Here is an 18257-nt window from a genome sequence, read left to right as displayed (position 1 = left end):
ATGGGCGGGGGGAATTGGAGGGAGAGATGAACCATGAGAGACTATGGACCTGAGAAACAAACAGGGTTCTAGAGGGGAGGGGGAAGGGGGGGATTGGTTAGCCCGGTGATGGGTATTAAGGAGGGCACGTACTGCATGGAGCACTGGGTGTTATACGAAAACAATGGATCGTGGATCACTACATCAAAAACTAATGATGTATTGTATGGTGACTAACATAACATAATAAAATTAAAAAAAAAAAAAGTAATGAGAAGAAAATTTCAGAGCAGTGATAATGGTAGAACATGTTACATAGGGATTAAATAAGTAAATGCATGGAAAGTGTAAAATAAACTAATAGTAACAAAATAAAAAAATAAAAAAAAAACTAATGATGTATTGTATGGTGACTAACATAACATAATAAAATTTAAAAAAAAAAGAAAGAAATATAGCTTGAACTCAGAGTTGCTGCAGGGACCTGGAGGCCTTGAGCTGTCCTGGATCTTTATCCTTCAGCTACCAGATGGTGGACAGGTCTCATGGTCCTGGGGGAGGGGCTGAGGTGACTGAGGGCACTTGGGTGGGGTTGGGGGTCAGGGCAGTGTCTATTTGCCAACCAGTTCAAACATATTTTGATAGTTTTACAGCCAGCAGGGCACACCAGTGCATCTAGCCCAATCCCAGCCATGCACAAACATACCTGCCCACAGGCCTCTGTCCAGGCGCCCGGCACCTTGTCATTCCCTCGGATCCAGTTATGAATGGCTTCTGCTGGCTGCTCCCAGTTGATCTGTGGGGCAAGACATGTGTGCTCAGCCAGTCTCTTCCCTACTCCTTGGTCCCTGCCATTCCCCCACCTCCCCTCAACTCCCCACCTCCCAGCCACCTCCCACCCCACCTGTGCCCTGATGACCCTTGACTGGGTGGAGATAAACCTTAGGATGATAAGGGAAGACAACACTCTATTAAGATGGCCAAAGCCTTACACAACCTCCCCAGTACAGAGTGCAGGCCCATCCCATAGGCCCCCCGACAGCTTCTCCTCACCTGCAGGGCTCACATAGATCTCTATGCACCTCATAAGCCCTGAGCAGAGGTACAGCCCATAGGTCCCACCCAGACCCCCAAGGCTGCAATAGCTCCAAGAAACTGAATTACCTCTCATACCCCATCTTAGAGACTTCCAGCCCTATGGCTGATTTTTTTACACACTGCCCCACCCCAGCTCTTCTCCCTGGGGACCCTGCCTGCCCATTCTTCCCTAAGGGAACAGAGAAGAACTCAGAACACACCATGCTCCCTGCCTGTCCAGGAGCCACATGAGTTTTGCTCATGCGTCTCCTGCCTGGGCTGCTCTCTCTTCAGGCCTTAAGCAATTACAACTTGGCCATTCAGCCTGAACCCCAGCTTCCCTGGGACACCCTCTGCATCCCAGCCCATGCACAGGCAAGCTTCAGGGTGGGCAGGGCCCTGCACTCACCTTGGCTGTTTCCTTCTTCTGAATGCCCTCATAGGTGGCTCCCTCCTCAGGCTGAGGGAGTCTGGGGGCTTTGCCCTCTGCAATCAGCCTCACAGCCTGCACCTGGGGAGACCAGGTGAGTTGGCATCCCCAGCATTACTACCCTCCCCTTACTCCCAGCCTCTGGGTTTACCATGAGCCTGGGCTCAGCCCCACACCAACCAGACTTGCCTGGCCCCACACCTGGTACACAATGGGCACCCAAGGAATATCCATCATAGGAACAGGTACAGTTAGCCTGAATCTAACTCCAATCTGAACAATGAGTACAAAATCCTGCCCTCTCTACCACACACAGTTTTAGAGGATTATATAGAAGATCTTGTACCTTCTGAGATCTTAGAAGACTATATAAACTACAGAGCCCTGTAGAGGTATAACAAACACAAATTCCCGTGTTTTTGTTTAAAACCTTCCCTATCTTTTAAGGACAATGGATCCTGAGCCCCATGATGTGTTTGGAAGTCTGAGATTAAGCAGGAAGCAGTTTCTCTGTTAAAGAAAGGGGAAGGTTGTGGAAGAAGGAATCAGGGAAGTGAGAAGGAGAGCCAGGGAGCCTGGGCCCATCCTGAAGGAGTCCTGGGGGGAGAGCCCCAGAGCCGCCCAAACCAAGAAGTGATGAGCATCAGAAATGTCTAACGCAGGACTGCCCCGCAGAATGTTCTGTGGTGGTAGACATGTTCTATGCCAGAACTCTCCAATACAATGGCCATCGGCCATGCATAGTTCCTGTCTTGGGGACGTGAAAGGTAGCTAGTGGGACTGAGGAACTCAATTTTTAATTAAAATCCAATTTAATTAATTTAATAGCTGCATATGACTAGCAGCTGCCATATTGGACAGCGTAGCCCTAAAGGATGTTTTTAGTTGTTTCCTGTGGGATGTGCCCGATAACCCCCTTCTCTGTCTCTCATATCAAATCTCCAGCAAATCTACTCTGTTCACTACTTTTGTGAGTAGGGGGATTCCATGGGAGAGAATACAAGAGGCATCTTGTTTGACACAATGTGAAAAATAAAAGGTGGCTGGCAAGAAGCAGGAGCAGAGGGAAGGGGACGGCTGACATATGGGCAGCGGTGAACACTCTCAGTCATTGCAATGTTTATTGCTACCTCCAAACAGGGTCTGTTCTCCCCTTCGATATGGCCTCCTGTCTGCCTCCTGCCTCCTGCTGGTATCAATGGGAAGCTCCAGTGTGTCTGCCTTTGGCCAAGCCTGGCTGGCCTCTTCTGGCTCCACCACCAGCAGCCCCACAGACACAGCAGTCCCTGGGGGGCGAGGCCCCACGGGGCCTGCCTGCTGTGCCAACCACAACCGTGTCTGACTTCAGGCCTTTTTGTTGTCTTGCTCTGATGACAGAAACCTCTCTCTGCAGACAACTCAGCCTGCATGACTACAGTCGGCCTCTCTGATTTTTCATTCATGAATTCTGTGAGAAAAGGAGTTTTTCTTCCTTTGGAATCAAGAGGTATAAGCCTTGAGCCACCAGTGACTCCCTTTCCTCCCATTTGAGGGCAGCCCACCTGAAGATGAAGCTAATCAAACAGGAAGTGGAATCAGTAGGAACACAGGGATACAGAATCCTATGCATGGCTTGTGCCTCTGGACTCAGCCGTGCTTGACACCACCCTTGCCTTTTGTCTTCTATAGTAAATGGGCCAAAATGTTCCCTTTTTGGATAAAGCCTTTTGAATTGAGTTCTGTCACTTGTAAGCAAGAGTCTCACCTAACACCATACATTGTATGTCCTAATCCTGCCTCTCTGAGACCCTGACATGAGGGCTCTCTCCCTCCAGAATCCTGGAACTGGGGGAGCAGCCTGGGTGGGGGGACAGGCTGGGCCTAGAAAGGGTACCTGCATAGGGAGGCCCACCTGTGGCATGGCCAGCTCCCAGCCCTTACCATCCCTCTGATGCCTTCAGGGAAGAGGAAGCGGTTGTACAGAGTGCTCACGGTGTCATCCGGGAGGATCTCACACTCCTTCTGGAGCAGAAGGTCCCCAGTGTCCAGACCATCATCTGCCCAGAAGATGGTAAACCCCCCTTTCTTGTCTCCATGAATGAGGGTCCTGGGGAGCACAAGTATGAAAGCCTGAGTCCAGGAGGAAGGGCCAGGGAGAAGGGCAAACAGGGGGCAGCTCCTGTGGCCCCTGGTCACCCTCCAACAACCCCCTTCATGCCCCGCCCCTGGGAGGACCGATACCTGCTCTGGTGAGACCTGGAAAGAGAAGGTATTTACTGACACCAACCACATGCTAGGTGTTGTGGTAAAAGCCCTATATGCCTGATATGACATAATACCCCAACAGGTGTCACAGGCATTGTATGCCCCTTTTGCAGATAAGGAAATTGAGGCCCAGAGAAGTGAAGAGATGTAACCAGAGGTCAGGGAGCCTGAATCCCAGTCTGACTACAAATCCACTCTTTTCCCAGCTCAGATGTCTCTCCTTGCTGATCACCCAACTAAACTGCACCACCCATCAGTCACATCATCCCGTTTATTGTCTCCTGAGTGCTTATCACGTCAAACTATCTTGTTCAGGTGCCCCTTTACTTCTTCTCTATCCCTTTCCAAGTGGGATGCTATCATGTACTGGCAATGGGTGTGGGTTAAAGCAGGCCTCTGGCCACACGGCCTGGGTTGGTACCCTTGGGTGAGCACCTTAACCCCCTCTGTCCCGGTGTCCCTGCTGGAGGATGGGAACACTGAAGTGCTCACTTCACAGTTTACGGGGGGAACGCAGAGCACTTGATGATGCCTGTCCCGGTTCTCTCCGGCACTCTTGATTACTCATCACACCTCACCAGTCATCTGTGTGGATGCCATCTGGCAGCGTAGGACAGGCCCCTGCATGACGCCTGCTCTGTGGCCCCAGAGGAAAGCTCTGGGCTAGGGGAGGATGACTTCTGGACAGATGGGGGTGTTTTTGCCCTGTCTCACCAGTTGATGGCCGAGGCCCCTCGGTGCCGGGGGAGCAGACTTGGGTGGTAGATGATGGAGCCGTGGCAGGGGGCACTGATGACCTCCATGGGGATGAACTGGCTGCAGAAGGGCAGGACGTTGAGCTCGGCACCCAAAGCCTGGTATTTCGCCACCACATCAGGCAGAGCCTGTCCTTTTACCCGCCAGCGGGGGAACTTGAACACTGGCACTCCATCCTTCTCAGCTTCCAGGCCTGTGGGACAGCAGGTGAGAAACTGGCCCCTCCCTGCATGCACCCAACCACAGCTACCGCTGCCTTCCCAGCAAAGTGACTCCTGCATCTTCACTCCCAGTCTGTCCCGCCTGTCCTTCCCCACTGCACAGGCTCCACTGGGCAGTGCAGAAGGGACAGCACCAAGGGGATAGCACTGGCCAATGGCAAGGTTTCAGGGGCTGCTCCGCACGGACGGACTGCTGCTGACCTCCAAGACATCTAAGTTCCCCTTGCCCAGACTCCTGTCTGGCCCCCAAAGACTGAGCTCTTTTCCTCAACCCCTCCCACAGCCTCGTCATGCTGTCCCCAAGTTAATGTCCTCCACCCTTCTACTGCTCTCTGGGATGGCAGCTGGGACCCTGCAAACTACATTCCTATTTCATCAGCTGCCTGCCAAGCACTGCTGATAAGGGGTGCTGGAGGGAGACTACAAGGCTGACGGGAAGAGGAAAGAAGGCAAGGGAGCAGGGACTCACTCCTTTCAGTCAGGTTCCTGTCCTGAGAGTCCCCCATCCCCCGCCTCACTTCTTCACCCTAGAGGCAGCATTGCCTTCCCAGAGTAGCAGCTGACTTAGTTTGCTGTTTTCCCAATATCTGCAGAATTAGCCCCAATGTACACCTTCCTCCCACTATGTCTGCCCTCCAAGGTCGGGGTCTCAGTTTGCAGGCACCCCACCCCACCTAGTTATCAGCACCTATGAGCAGCATGCTCAGTCCTCACAGGTCTGAATTAGAGCCTCAAGCTGCCAAGTTGTAAGAGTTAGAGCTTCCCTCTGTTGCCCCAGCCTGAGAGGCGGCAGCTGCCATCGGCAGTCACTACCCCGACAGCTTGGAGTTCTCTTTTGCCTGTCCTCTGCAGCACTTAACAAATACATCCCTGTACTGGGTTCTCTGTTAGAACAGCCAGCATGATGACTGGCCTCTGACTGGACCTGACCTGCTCTCTAGCCCTCTCTGCCTCTGCCCTGCATTCGGGGGTATTGAGGGAGGGTGGGATCAAAGCGAGCAGACTGGACACTGTGCTTGAAAAAGCTGTCCATGCTGTGATCAAAGGAACACTTCCGCAAGACATCCAAGGTCAGGGTCAAGTCCCAGCTAAGCTCTGTCTGGGTCTAAGCTCAGAGACTAGTATCAGTGGTCACTTAGTGGCTGAGGGCAGGGCTCAGGCTGTGGTGAGGTCAGGCTATATCATGGGTCACACTGGGGTCAAGTCTAAGACTGAGGCCTGGTTAGCATTGCAGTGGTCCTGGAGCTGGGTCCAGGGGTCAGCTGTGCTTCTCAGTCTAGGGAGATTCATTATTCCTATGAACCATGCCCCTGTGCTTGGCCAGCCCCACAAGGCTCCTTTCTCAATCTGGCCTTCCGTTTTAAGCCCTGCTTTATATTCTGCAACCATCTGGCCTGAGAAGGACTTGAGTGACCCTGGAGGTTCATTTGAGCTGAGGGTCCTTGCATCCTGAAGTGCTGCTGAGGCTCCCAGCCTAGAGGCCAGTGATTCTTAAACTGTGCTCTTCCTAGAGCCAGATGCATCAGCATCACCTGGGAACTTGTTAGAAATGCAAATTCTTAGACTCAACCTCATCCTTTTGAACAGAAACTCCCAGGGAAGGGCTCAGCACTTTGCATAACAGGCACTCCCACTGTTGGGGATACCCTGCACATTCACATTTGGGAACACTGACCTGCAGTGTCTCCCATCTAGCAGCCCTTTCAGAGCGTGGTGCTGGGGTCAGAGGAGCCTGGAATGGTCAGACAGCAGGGCCCTGGGGGCAGACTGGGCTTCTCCCTGGCCCTTCTCCAGGACACAAACTTCATCCTGTGATCAGTTGGGGAAGGGGTCTCTATTTTGTTCTAGAAAAGCTGGGCAGCTGGTTGGCACCTGAGCAGGATTCAAGGTGAACCATGTAAGCCTGCCTCCAGCCAGGGATGCCCATGACCACCGCAAGACTTCTGCTCCCACCCACTGCCCACTGCTACCTGCCTGCCTGGGCACCCCCTTTCCCTGTTCCTGGGCCATCCACTCACCCAGGGGATCCGCCTTCCCATCCTTGTCTGGGACAGTGAACACGCCCACGACCTCATGGCCCTCCTTCCTGAGGTGGCAGTAAACTTCCTGGCCGAACAAGCTCTGCCCAATCACTGCGATCTTCATGACAGAAGGGATGGGTCAGAAGGATCTGGGGATGGAATAAGACCATAGTGTTAGACAGGGCTCACTGGCCTCAGGGAGCTGGCCCTAGTCCAAGTGGACAACTGCACAGCACCTTGCCCACCCTGCCCACCTCAAACACTTGGGGTCACCTCTGGGGCTCCCTGAGCATCAGATCTCTGCAGAGAACCACTACTGTAAAAGGGCCAGAGGAGAAGGTTTTGCAAGGGAGGGATTTTAGATGCCACAGTGGATGATTAGAATAGAGATTATAGAATTAGGGATTCCTCCTTGAAACCCTCTAAATTGGCATGGAACACTGAGAGTCAAGACCTCTGAGATGTATTTGAACATATTTCTGTAACTAACCAGTTCTGTGACCTGGTTACATCAAGCCTCAGTTTTCTCAGATGCTATGTTCCTCAAACAGCTTTCAGCCTGCACATCAGGCTTATTTCCCTGAGCCAGAAAGCAGCAAGGGAGCCTGGGCCTAAGGGCCTGTTTATCTCGGCCTCACAGAAAAGAATGCCTGGGTGGATGGGCCCTGAGGACTGAAGGTGGGGCCAGGGGGAATGAAATGGGGTGCCACTGGGCTGGCCAAGTAGAGGGGAGATACGTGAAATAATGAGTAGTTACATCATGCAAATGTCTCCAAAGTTTGGTCACTCAATTACCATGCTCTTATCTATAAAACCAATTGTTCACTTGATATATTTCTTTAAATCATCCATTTGTAAAAATATACATGTCTTTTGGAAAATTTTATTGTAGTATTAACATGCTTCATACATACAGAAAAGTGCAAAATTATAGGTATGTACTTCAATGAATTTCACAAACTAAGCACACCCCAGTAATCGGCACTCAGAGAAAGAAATACTCCAGCAGTCCACATATATGTATGTTTGTATTTATATAAATAGAATCATGCAGTGTAATGTTCTGTGGATTTTTTTCCACTCAACATTATCCACATTGTTGCATGTAGTTGTACTGTGTTCATTCTCATTGCTGCATGGTATTTCACTGTGTGAATGTAAATAAATACATTTATTCATCCATTCTACTGTTGATGGGCATTTGGGTAGTTTCCAGTTTGAGGCTATTACGATAGGGATGCTATCAAGATTCTTGGGCACACGATTCTTACTGTATATAGATATGCATTTCCGTTGGGCAAATTCCATTCCTAGGAGTGGAATTTTGGGGTCAGAGACATGAAAATGTTCAGCTTTAACAGATTCTGTCCATTTTCCAAAGTGGTTGTACCAATTTCCAAGCCCATGTACTTGGCATAGAGGCCTTGTGTCTTTTTCTTTTCAGCTATTTTGCTAACGTGAAATATAGCCATGTCATTGGGGTTTAATTTGCAATTCCTTGATGACTATTGAGGTTGAGCACCTTTTTCTATGTTTATTGGCCACTTGAACATCTGTTTGTGGGAACTGCCTCTTTAAGCTTTTTGTCTTTTTTTTTTTAGGTGGTCTTTTCCTTACTGATTTGCAAGAGGGTTTTTTTTGTTTGTTTGTTTTATTTTGTTTTTTAATAATCTAGACTATCAATCCTTTGTCACATATATTTATGAAACATAACTTCAATTCTGTGGCTTGATTTTTCACTGTCTTATGGTGTTTTTTAATGAACCCAAGTTCTTAAACTTAACACAGTATACTCATCAAAATTTCCCTTTATGGTTAGTGGGTTTTGTAATCTATTTAAGAAATTGTTGCTTATGCCAGTTCATGAAGATGTCCTCTCTGTGTCCTAAAGTCTTTATTGTTGGACAAAGGAGCAAAGTCAATAAAATAGAGCAAAAATAGTTTTTCAACAAATGGTGCTGGAACAACTGAACATCAGCATGCAAAAATGTGAATCTAGACACAGATATTACACCCTTTACAGAAATTTTCTCAAAATACATCACAGACTTAAATGTAAAATGCAAGATTATAACTCCTAGAAGATAACAGAGGAGAAAATTTAATGACCTTGGGTATGCAGTGACTTTTTAGATACAATATCAAAGTACAATTCATGAAAGAAAAATTGATAAGCTGGACTTCATTAAGATTAAAAGCTTCCATTCTGCAAGAGAGAATGAGGAGGCAAGCTCGCAGACTGGGAGAAAACATTTGCAAAAGACACACTGATAAAGGACTGTTATCCAAAATATACAAAAAAAACTCTGAAGACAACAATTACAAAACAAAAAAACCTGAATAAAATGTAGGCTGAATTCCTAAACAGACATGTCAGCAAACAAGATATACAGATGACAAATAAGTATATGAAAAGATGCTCCACATCATAGGTAATCAAGGAAATGCAACTTAAAAGAACAAAGGGATACCACTACTACACACCTATTAGAATGACCAAAATCTGGAACACTGACAATATGAAGTGCTGGTGAGAATGTAGAGCAACAGGAACTCTCATACACTGTTGATGGTAATGCAAAATGACATGGTCACTTTGGAAGACATTTTGGCAGTTTCTTACAAAAGGAAACATATTGTTACCATACGATCCAACAATCACACTCTTTGGTATTTACTCAAAGGAGTTGAAAACTTACATGCACACAAAAACCTGCACGTGGCTGTTTATAGCACCTTTATTCATAATTACCAAAACCTGGAAGCAACCAAGGTGTCTTCCAGTAGGTGAATGGATTGATAAACTGTGGTACATTCAGACAATAGCACTGAAAATAAATGGCTATCGAGCCATAAAAAGACATGTAGGAAACTTAAATACATATTACTAAGTGAAAGAAGTCAATCTTCTAAGGCTACATAAGGTATGACTCCAATTATATGACGTTCTGGAAAAGGCAAACTATGGAGACAATAAAAAATCAGAGGCTACTAAGGGTGGAAGAAGGGAAAGAGATGAATAGGTGGAGCACAGGATTTTTAGGCAATGAAAGCACTCTGTGTGATACCATAATGATGGATACATATCATTATGTTTTTGTCCAAACCCTTAATATAAGGTACAACACCAAGAGTAAACCCTAATGTAAACTATGGACTCTGGGTGATACTGTATTGGTGTAGGTTCATCAGTCATTACAAATGTATCACTCTGGTGGAGGAATTTGATAACAGAGGATGTTTTGTGTGGCAAGAGGCACTGGGTATATAAGAAATCTCTGTACCTGCCCCTTAATTTTGCTGTGAACTTAAAACTACTCTAAAAAATAAATTCTTAATTTTAAAAGAGATATTAGGAAAAAACTTCATTGTTTTGCTTTTTTATATTTCATTGCATGCAATCCTTCTGGAATTGACTTTTGTGTATGACATAGAAGTCCAGAGATATTTTTCCAGTACCATATATGGGTAAATCTGTCTCTGGACTTGTATTCTGTTCCTTGTCAGTTTGTCTATCTTTGAGTACATTATAGATTAAAAAATTTGTTGGAAGAACAAATATTGTGAAGATGTCAATGCTACCTAGAGCAATCTACACATTCAATGCAATCCCTATCAAAATACCATCAACTTTTTTCAAAGAAATGGAACAGATAGGAATTTCGAGGAGGCGGGAAAGATGGCGGAGGAGTAGGGGACCTTATTTCAAATGGTCCCCGGAATTGAGCTGGATATCTACCAGACCACTCTGAGCACCCACGAAACCAGCCTGAGATGTAAGAAGATCTGGATCTCTACAAACAGAATATCGCAGGTGGTTGGTTTTGAGGTACAAAGCGGAGAGCTGTGATTCTGCGGGCAGATATTGGAGGATAAAGGGAGGCGGGAGGGTGCCTGGACGTGGGGATCCTACACCGCCGGTGAGTGACAGCCTCGCGCGCTGCGGACGGGGCACAGACTCGCAGACTGGTAGCGTCGGGAAAGAACTTTAGGGCAGCCCCTGGGGTGGAAAACCAGACCGGTGGGGTCGCGCGCATGCGAACCGCAGGCCCCCCGGACAGAAACCGGAGCGACGGTCGTGCGCACGCGAACTGCAGCCTCCAAGACGGAAACCCGGTGTGCCGGGGTCTGGCCAGTGAACTGCAACCTCCGGGGTGGAAACCCCAAGCGGCGGAGTCGCGCCCGTGAATTGGGAGCAGCTGGCGGTTTTAGAAGCACAAAGGGCAGAGATGTGCCCCGACATGGAGGCAGGACTGGGAGCGCTGCGGAAGGGCGCACAACCCAGGACGCTGCAGTTTATAGCAGCACGGACAGAAACGGAGACAGTGTGGCCTGGAGAGCTCACTGAAGAACAGACTGAGGGTCTCTCTGCTCTGAGGCAGAGGGTTGGAAACGGTCTCTTCTGCTCTGACTCGCAGAAGAGACGCGGAAAGCCACCAGGGAAAGGCGCCAGAGAGCAAAAGCCCCAAAGACTGATTCCCACTGAGCCCATCCCCCACCACAGGGGCGCAGGGCAACTCTGCCCAAACAGGATTGCCTGAGTAACAGCGCAGCAGGCCCCTCCCACAGAAGACAGGCTGGGAAAACAAGAGGCCAGCAACCCTAAGGTCCCAAGAAAACAGGTGCATCTTCCTTGGGTTCTGGTCAATAATTTCGACTCTATACCTTCCCTCAAACACCCATCAACAGAATGACTAGGAGGAGGAGCCCCCAAAACACAAAAGACTCAGAGATGATGACTTATGCTGCAGATTTACAAATGGATGCAAATATAACCAGATGTCGGAGATGGAATTCAGGCTAGCAATTGTGAAGACAATGGCTAGAATGGAGAAATCAATTAATGGCAACATAGAGTCTCTAAGGGCAGAAATAAAAGGGGAATTGGCAGAACTTAAAAATGCTATCAATGAGATCCAATCCAATCTAGATAATCTAACAGCTAGGGTAACTGAGACAGAAGAGAGAATAAGCGATCTGGAAGACAGTATAATAGATAAAAAGGGAAAAGAGGAGGCCAGGGAAAAACAACTCAGAATCTATGAAAATAGAATCACAGGAATAAGTGACACCATGAGGCGTTCCAATGTAAGAATAATTGGAATCCCGGAGGGAGTGGAGAGAGAGAGAGGACTAGAAGATGTATTTGAGCAAATCATAGCTGAGAACTTCCCTAATCTGGGGAATGAAACAAACATTCGAGTCCTAGAGGCAGAGAGGACCCCTCCTAAGATCAAAGAAAACAGGCCAACACCCCGGCATGTAATAGTAAAACTTGCAAATCTTAGAACCAAGGAAACCATCTTAAGGGCAGTTAGGGGGAGGACATTCCTTACGTACAGAGGGAGGAGCATCAGAATAACATCAGACCTATCCACAGAGACCTGGCAAGCCAGAAAGGCCTGGCAAGACATATTCAGGGTACTAAATGAGAAGAACATGCGGCCCAGAATACTTTATCTGGCAAGGCTTTCATTTAGAATGGATGGAGAGATGCAGACCTTCCACGACCGGCAGAAACTGAAAGAATATGTGACCGCTAAGCTGGCCCTGCAAGAAATATTAAGGGGGGTTCTATAAAAGGAGAAAGACCCCAAGAGTGATCTACAACAGAAATTTACAGGGACGATCTATAAAAACAACGTCTTCACAGGCAACATGATGACAATAAAATCATATCTTTCAATAATCACTCTCAACGTGAATGGCCTAAACGCTCCCATAAAACGGCACAGGGTTGCAGATTGGATAAAAAGACAGGACCCATCCATATGCTGTCTACAAGAGACTCATTTTGAACCTAAAGATACATCCAGACTGGAAGTGAAGGGATGGAGATCCATCTTCCATGCCAGCGGACCTCAAAAGAAAGCTGGGGTACCAATTCTTATATCAGACAAATTAGATTTTAAACTAAAGTCTGTAATAAGAGACACAGAAGGACATTATATCATTCTTAAAGGGTCTATCCAACAAGAAGATCTAACAATTGTAAATATCTATGCCCCCAACATGGGAGCAGCCATCTACATAAGCCAACTGTTAACCAAAATAAAGAGCCATATTGATAACAATACATTAATTGTAGGAGACCTCAATACTCCACTCTCAGCAATGGACAGATCATCTAAGCAGAAAATCAACAAGGAAACAAGAGCTTTGAATGATACATTGGACCAGATGGACCTCACAGATATTTACAGAACATTCCACCCTAAAACAACAGAATACTCATTCTTCTCGAGTGCACATGGAACTTTCTCCAGAATAGACCATATACTGGGTCACAAATCAGGTCTCAACTGATACCAAAAGACTGAGATTATTCCCTGCATATTCTCAGACCACGATGCTCTAAAACTGGAACTCAATCACAAGAAAAAATTTGGCAGAAATTCAAACACTTGGAAGCTAAAGACCACTCTGTTCAAGAATATTTGGGTCAACCAAGAAATCAAAGAAGAACTTAAACAATTCATGGAAATCAATGAGAACGAAAACACATTGGTCCAAAACCTATGGGATACTGCAAAGGAGGTCCTAAGGGGGAAATACATAGCCATCCAAGCCTCACTCAAAAAAATAGAAAAATCCCAAATTCACCAACTAACTCTACACCTTAAAGAACTAGAGAAAAAGTAACAAACGACGCCTAAGCCACACATTAGAAGAGAAATAATTAAAATTAGAGCAGAAATCAATGAATTAGAAACCAGAAACACAGTAGATCAGATCAATGAAACTAGAAGATGGTTCTTTGAAAGAATTAATAAGATCGATAAACCACTGGCCAGACTTATCCAAAAGAAGAGAGAAAGGACCCAAATTAATAAAATTATGAAAGAAAGGGCAGAGATCACGACTAACACCAAGGAAATAGAAACAATTATTAGAAATTATTATCAACAACTATATGCCAATAAACTGAGCAATCTGAATGAAATGGAGCCTTCCTGGAAACCTATAAGCTGCCAAGACTGAAACAGGAAGAAATTGACAACCTGAATAGGCCAATAACCAGTAACGAGATTGAAGCACTGATCAAAAACCTCCCAAAAAGCAAGAGTCCAGGGCCTGATGGATTCCCTGGGGAATTCTACCAAACACTCAAAGAAGAAATAATACCTATTCTACTGAAGCTGTTTCAAAAAATAGAAACAGAAGGAAAACTTCCAAACACATTCTATGAGGCCAGCTTACCTTAATCCCCAAACCAGGCAAAGACCCCATCAAAAAGGAGAATTTCAGACCGATATCCCTGATGAATATGGATTCCAAAATCCTCAACAAAATCCTAGCTAATAGGATCCAACAATACATTAAAAGGATCATCCACCACGACCAAGTGGGATTTATCCCCGGGATGCAAGGGTGGTTCAACATTCGCAAATCAATCAATGTGATAGAACACATTAATAAGAGGAGGGAGAAGAACCATAGGGTCCTCTCAATTGATGCAGAAAAAGCATTTGACAAAATACAACATCCTTTCCTGATTAAAACTCTCCAGAGTATAGGGATAGAGGGAACATTCCTCAAGCTCATAAAATCCATCTATGAAAAACCCACAGTGAATATCATCCTCAATGGGGAAAAGCTGAGAGCCTTTCCCTTAAGATCAGGAACACGTCAAGGGTGCCTACTCTCACCACTGTTGTTCAACATAGTACTAGAAGTCCTAGCAACAGCAATCAGACAACAAAAAGAAATAAAAGGTATTCAAATTGGCAAAGAAGGAGTCAAACTCTCTCTTTTCGCAGACGACATGATACTTTACGTGGAAAACCCAAAAGACTCCACCCCCAAATTACTAGAACTCATCTAGCAATTCAGTAATGTGGCAGGATACAAAATCAATGCACAGAAATCAGTTGCTTTCTTATACACTAACAACGCAACTGTAGAAAGAGAAATTAGAGAAACGATTCCATTTACAATAGCACCAAAAACCATAAGATACCTCGGAATAAACCTAACCAAAGAGGTAAAGGATCTATACTCTAGGAACTACAAAACACTCATGAAAGAAATTGAAGAAGACACAAAAAGATGGAAAAACATTCCATGCTCATGGATCGGAAGAATAAATATTGTTAAAATGTCTATGCTACCCAGAGTAATCTATACCTTCAATGCCATCCCGATCAAAATTCCAATGACATTTTTCAAAGTGCTGGAACAAGCAATCCTAAAATTTGTATGGAATCAGAAAAGACCCCGAATCGCCAAGGAGATGTTGAAAAAGAAAAACAAAGCTGGGGGCATCACGTTGCCCGATTTCAAGCTATATTACAAAGCAGTGATCACCAAGACAGCATGGTACTGGCACAAAAACAGACATACAGACCAATGGAACAGAATAGAGAACCCAGATATGGACCCTCAACTCTATGGTCAAATAATCTTTGACAAAGCAGGAAAAAACATGCAATGGAAAAAAGACAGTCTCTTCAATAAATGGTGCTGGGAAAATTGGACAGCCACATGCAGAAGAATGAAACTCGACCATTCTCTAACACCACTCACAAAGATAAACTCAAAGTGGATGAAAGACCTCAATGTGAGACAGGAATCCATCAAAATCCTAGAGGAGAACATAGGCAGTAACCTCTTTGACATCAGCCACAGCAACTTCTTTCAAGATACATCTCTAAAAGCTAGTGAAACAAAAGCAAAAATGAACTTTTGGGACTTCATCAAGATAAAACGCTTCTGCACAGCAGAGGAAACAGTCAACACAATAAAGAGGCAACCCACAGAATGGGAGAAGATATTTGCAAATGACACTACAGATAAAGGGCTGGTACCCAATATCTATAAAGAACTTCTCAAACTCAACACCCAAAAAACAAATAATCAAGTCAAAAAGTGGGCAGAAGAGATGAACAGACACTTCTCTGAAGAAGGCATACAAATGGCTAACAGACACATGAAAACATTTTCATCATCATTAGCCATCAGGGAAATCCAAATCAAAACCACACTGAGATACCGCCTTACACTAGTTAGAATGGCCAAAATGGACAGGGAAAGAAACAACAAATGTTGGAGAGGTTGTGGAGAAAGGGGAACCCTCTTACACTGTTGGTGGGAATGCAAGTTGGTACAGCCACTTTGGAAAACAGTGTGGAGGTTCCTCAAAAATTTAAAAATAGAGCTACCCTCTGACCCAGCAATTGCACTACTGGGTATTTACCCCAAACACACAGATGTAGTGAAAAGAAGGGCCATATGCACCCCAATGTTCATAGCAGCAATGTCTGCAATAGCCAAACTGTGGAAAGAGTTGAGATGCCCTTCAACAGATGAATGGATAAAGAAGATGTGGTCCGTATATACAATGGAATATTACTCAGCCATCAGAAAAGATGAATACCCAACTTTTACATCAACATGGATGGGACTGGAGGAGATTATGCTAAGCGAAATAAGTCAAGCAGAAAAAGTCAATTATCGTATGGTTTCATTTATTTGTGGAACATAAGGAATAACATGGAGGACATTAGGAGAAGGAAGGGAAAAATGGGGGGGGGAATTGGAGGGAGAGATGAACCATGAGAGATTATGGACCTGAGAAATAAACAGGGTTCTAGAGGGGAGGGGGGAGGGGGTTTGGTTACCCCGGTGATGGGTATTAAGGAGAGCACGTACTGCATGGAGCAATGGGTGTTATACGAAAACAATGGATCATGGATCACTACATCAAAAACTAATGATGTATTGTATGGTGACTAACATAATATAATAAAATTAAAAACTACCAAAAAAAGTTCATAAATAAAATATTTACAAATGCAAAAAAAAAAAGAACTTGACATTTTAATCATTTCTAAAAGTGCAGTTCAGACATTTTTTACATTGACAGTATTGTGTAAGCATCACAACTATTTCATCACCCCAAACAGAAACTCTATGTTTATTAAGCAATAACTTCCCATTTCCAACCACCATCAGTATCCCGTTAACCTCTAATCTACTTTCTGTCTCTACAAATTTGACTATTCTTGGTATAACATATAAGTGGAATCATACAGTATTTTCCTTTTGTATCTGGCTTAGTTCACTTAGCACAACGTTTCCAAGGTTTAAGCATGTTGTAGCATGTATCAGAACTTTACTCCTTTTTATGAAGGAATTTTATCTATTTGTGTGTATGCATGTGCATGCATGTCTGTATACATCCATTCATCTATTGATGCACACTGGGCCATTTCTACCTTTTGGCTATAGTGAATAATGCTGCAATGAACATTGGTATACAAGTATCTGTTCGAACTCAGGAAACAACAGATGTTGGCAAGGTTGTGGAGAAAGGGGAACCCTCTTACACTGTTGGTGGGAATGCAAACTGGTGCAACCTCTCTGGAAAACAGTGTGGAGGTTCCTCAAAAAGTTAAAAATAGGGGCACCTGGGTGGCTCAGTCGTTAAGCATCTGCCTTTGGCTCAGGTCATGATCCCAGCAAGGGTCCTGGGATGGAGCCCCACATCGGGCTCCCTGCTCAGCGGGAAGCCTGCTTCTCCCTCTCCCTCTCCCATTCCCCTTGCTTGTGTTCCTTCTCTTGCTGTGTCTCTCTCTATCAAATAAATAAATAAAATCTTTTTTTAAAAAAGTTAAAAATAGAACTACCCTATGACCCAGGAATGCACTACTAGGTGTTTATCCAAAGGATACAAACAGTGATTCGAAGGGGTACATGCACCCCAATGTTTATAGCAGCAATGTCCACAATTGCCAAAATACACACACACACACACACACACACACACACACACACACACACACAATGGAATATTACTCAGCCATCAAAAAGAATGACATCTTTCCATTTGCAATGACATGGATGGAACAAGAGGGTATTATGCTAAGCAAAATAAATCAGTCAGAGAAAGACAAATACCATTGATTTCACTCATATGTGGAATTTAAGAAACAAAACAGATGAACATGGGGGAAGGGAAAGAAAAATAAGTAAGACGAAAAGAGAGAGGGAGGCAAACCATAAGAAACTCTTAACTACAGGGAACAAACTGAGTGTTGCTGGAGGGGAGGTGGCTGGGGGGATGCGGTAACTGGGTGATGGGCCTTAAGGAGGGTACTTGATGTAATGGGCACTGGGTGTTGTATGCAACTGATGAATCACTGAATTCTACCTCTGCAACTAATACGACAGTGTATGTTAATTAAATTGAATTTAAATATGAAATTTAAAAATAATAAAAATATAAAAATAAAAAAATGAAACCAAGTATCTGTTTGAATATCTGTTTTGTGAAACAATTAAAAATGGAAAAAAGACTTGAATGGACAGTTCTCCAATGAAGATATACAAATGGTCAATAAGCACATAATAAAATGTTCAACCTTATTAGTCAGTAGGGAAATGTCAATTATAATGAAATTATATGCCAATTATAATGCCATTATAATGAAATATCACTTCATACCTACTTTGGTTCGTCTATAATATTTCAATAAGGGAAAACAAGTGTTGGCAAAGATGTGGAAAATTAGAACTATTATACATTGC

General features: G+C 44.9%; 1 protein-coding gene across 3 annotated transcripts in view; it reads right to left on the bottom strand.

Moving 5' to 3' along the window:
* Window positions 1-18257, bottom strand: part of ALDH1L1 (aldehyde dehydrogenase 1 family member L1) — a 108206-nt gene that overhangs the window by 74884 nt on the left and 15065 nt on the right. For 2 of the 3 annotated variants that reach the window (XM_032412079.1, XM_032412080.1), the window contains 5 exons: window positions 6726-6877; window positions 4445-4679; window positions 3407-3572; window positions 1466-1567; window positions 686-775 (listed from right to left, as the gene is read on the bottom strand). In XM_032412079.1, the coding sequence (XP_032267970.1) occupies window positions 686-775; window positions 1466-1567; window positions 3407-3572; window positions 4445-4679; window positions 6726-6852 (720 nt within the window). In that variant the 5' untranslated portion in view covers window positions 6853-6877. Of the gene's footprint in view, window positions 1-685; window positions 776-1465; window positions 1568-3406; window positions 3573-4444; window positions 4680-6725; window positions 6878-18257 lie in introns of those variants that run through there. The other variant, XM_032412081.1, reaches the window with a different exon arrangement.

Source organism: Phoca vitulina, unplaced genomic scaffold (assembly GCF_004348235.1).
Source record: "Phoca vitulina isolate PV1807 unplaced genomic scaffold, GSC_HSeal_1.0 scaffold13, whole genome shotgun sequence".
Classification (NCBI taxonomy): Eukaryota; Metazoa; Chordata; class Mammalia; order Carnivora; family Phocidae; genus Phoca; species Phoca vitulina.
The sequence above is the reverse complement of the archived record's forward strand: the minus strand, read 5'-3'. Positions and strand labels throughout refer to the sequence as shown.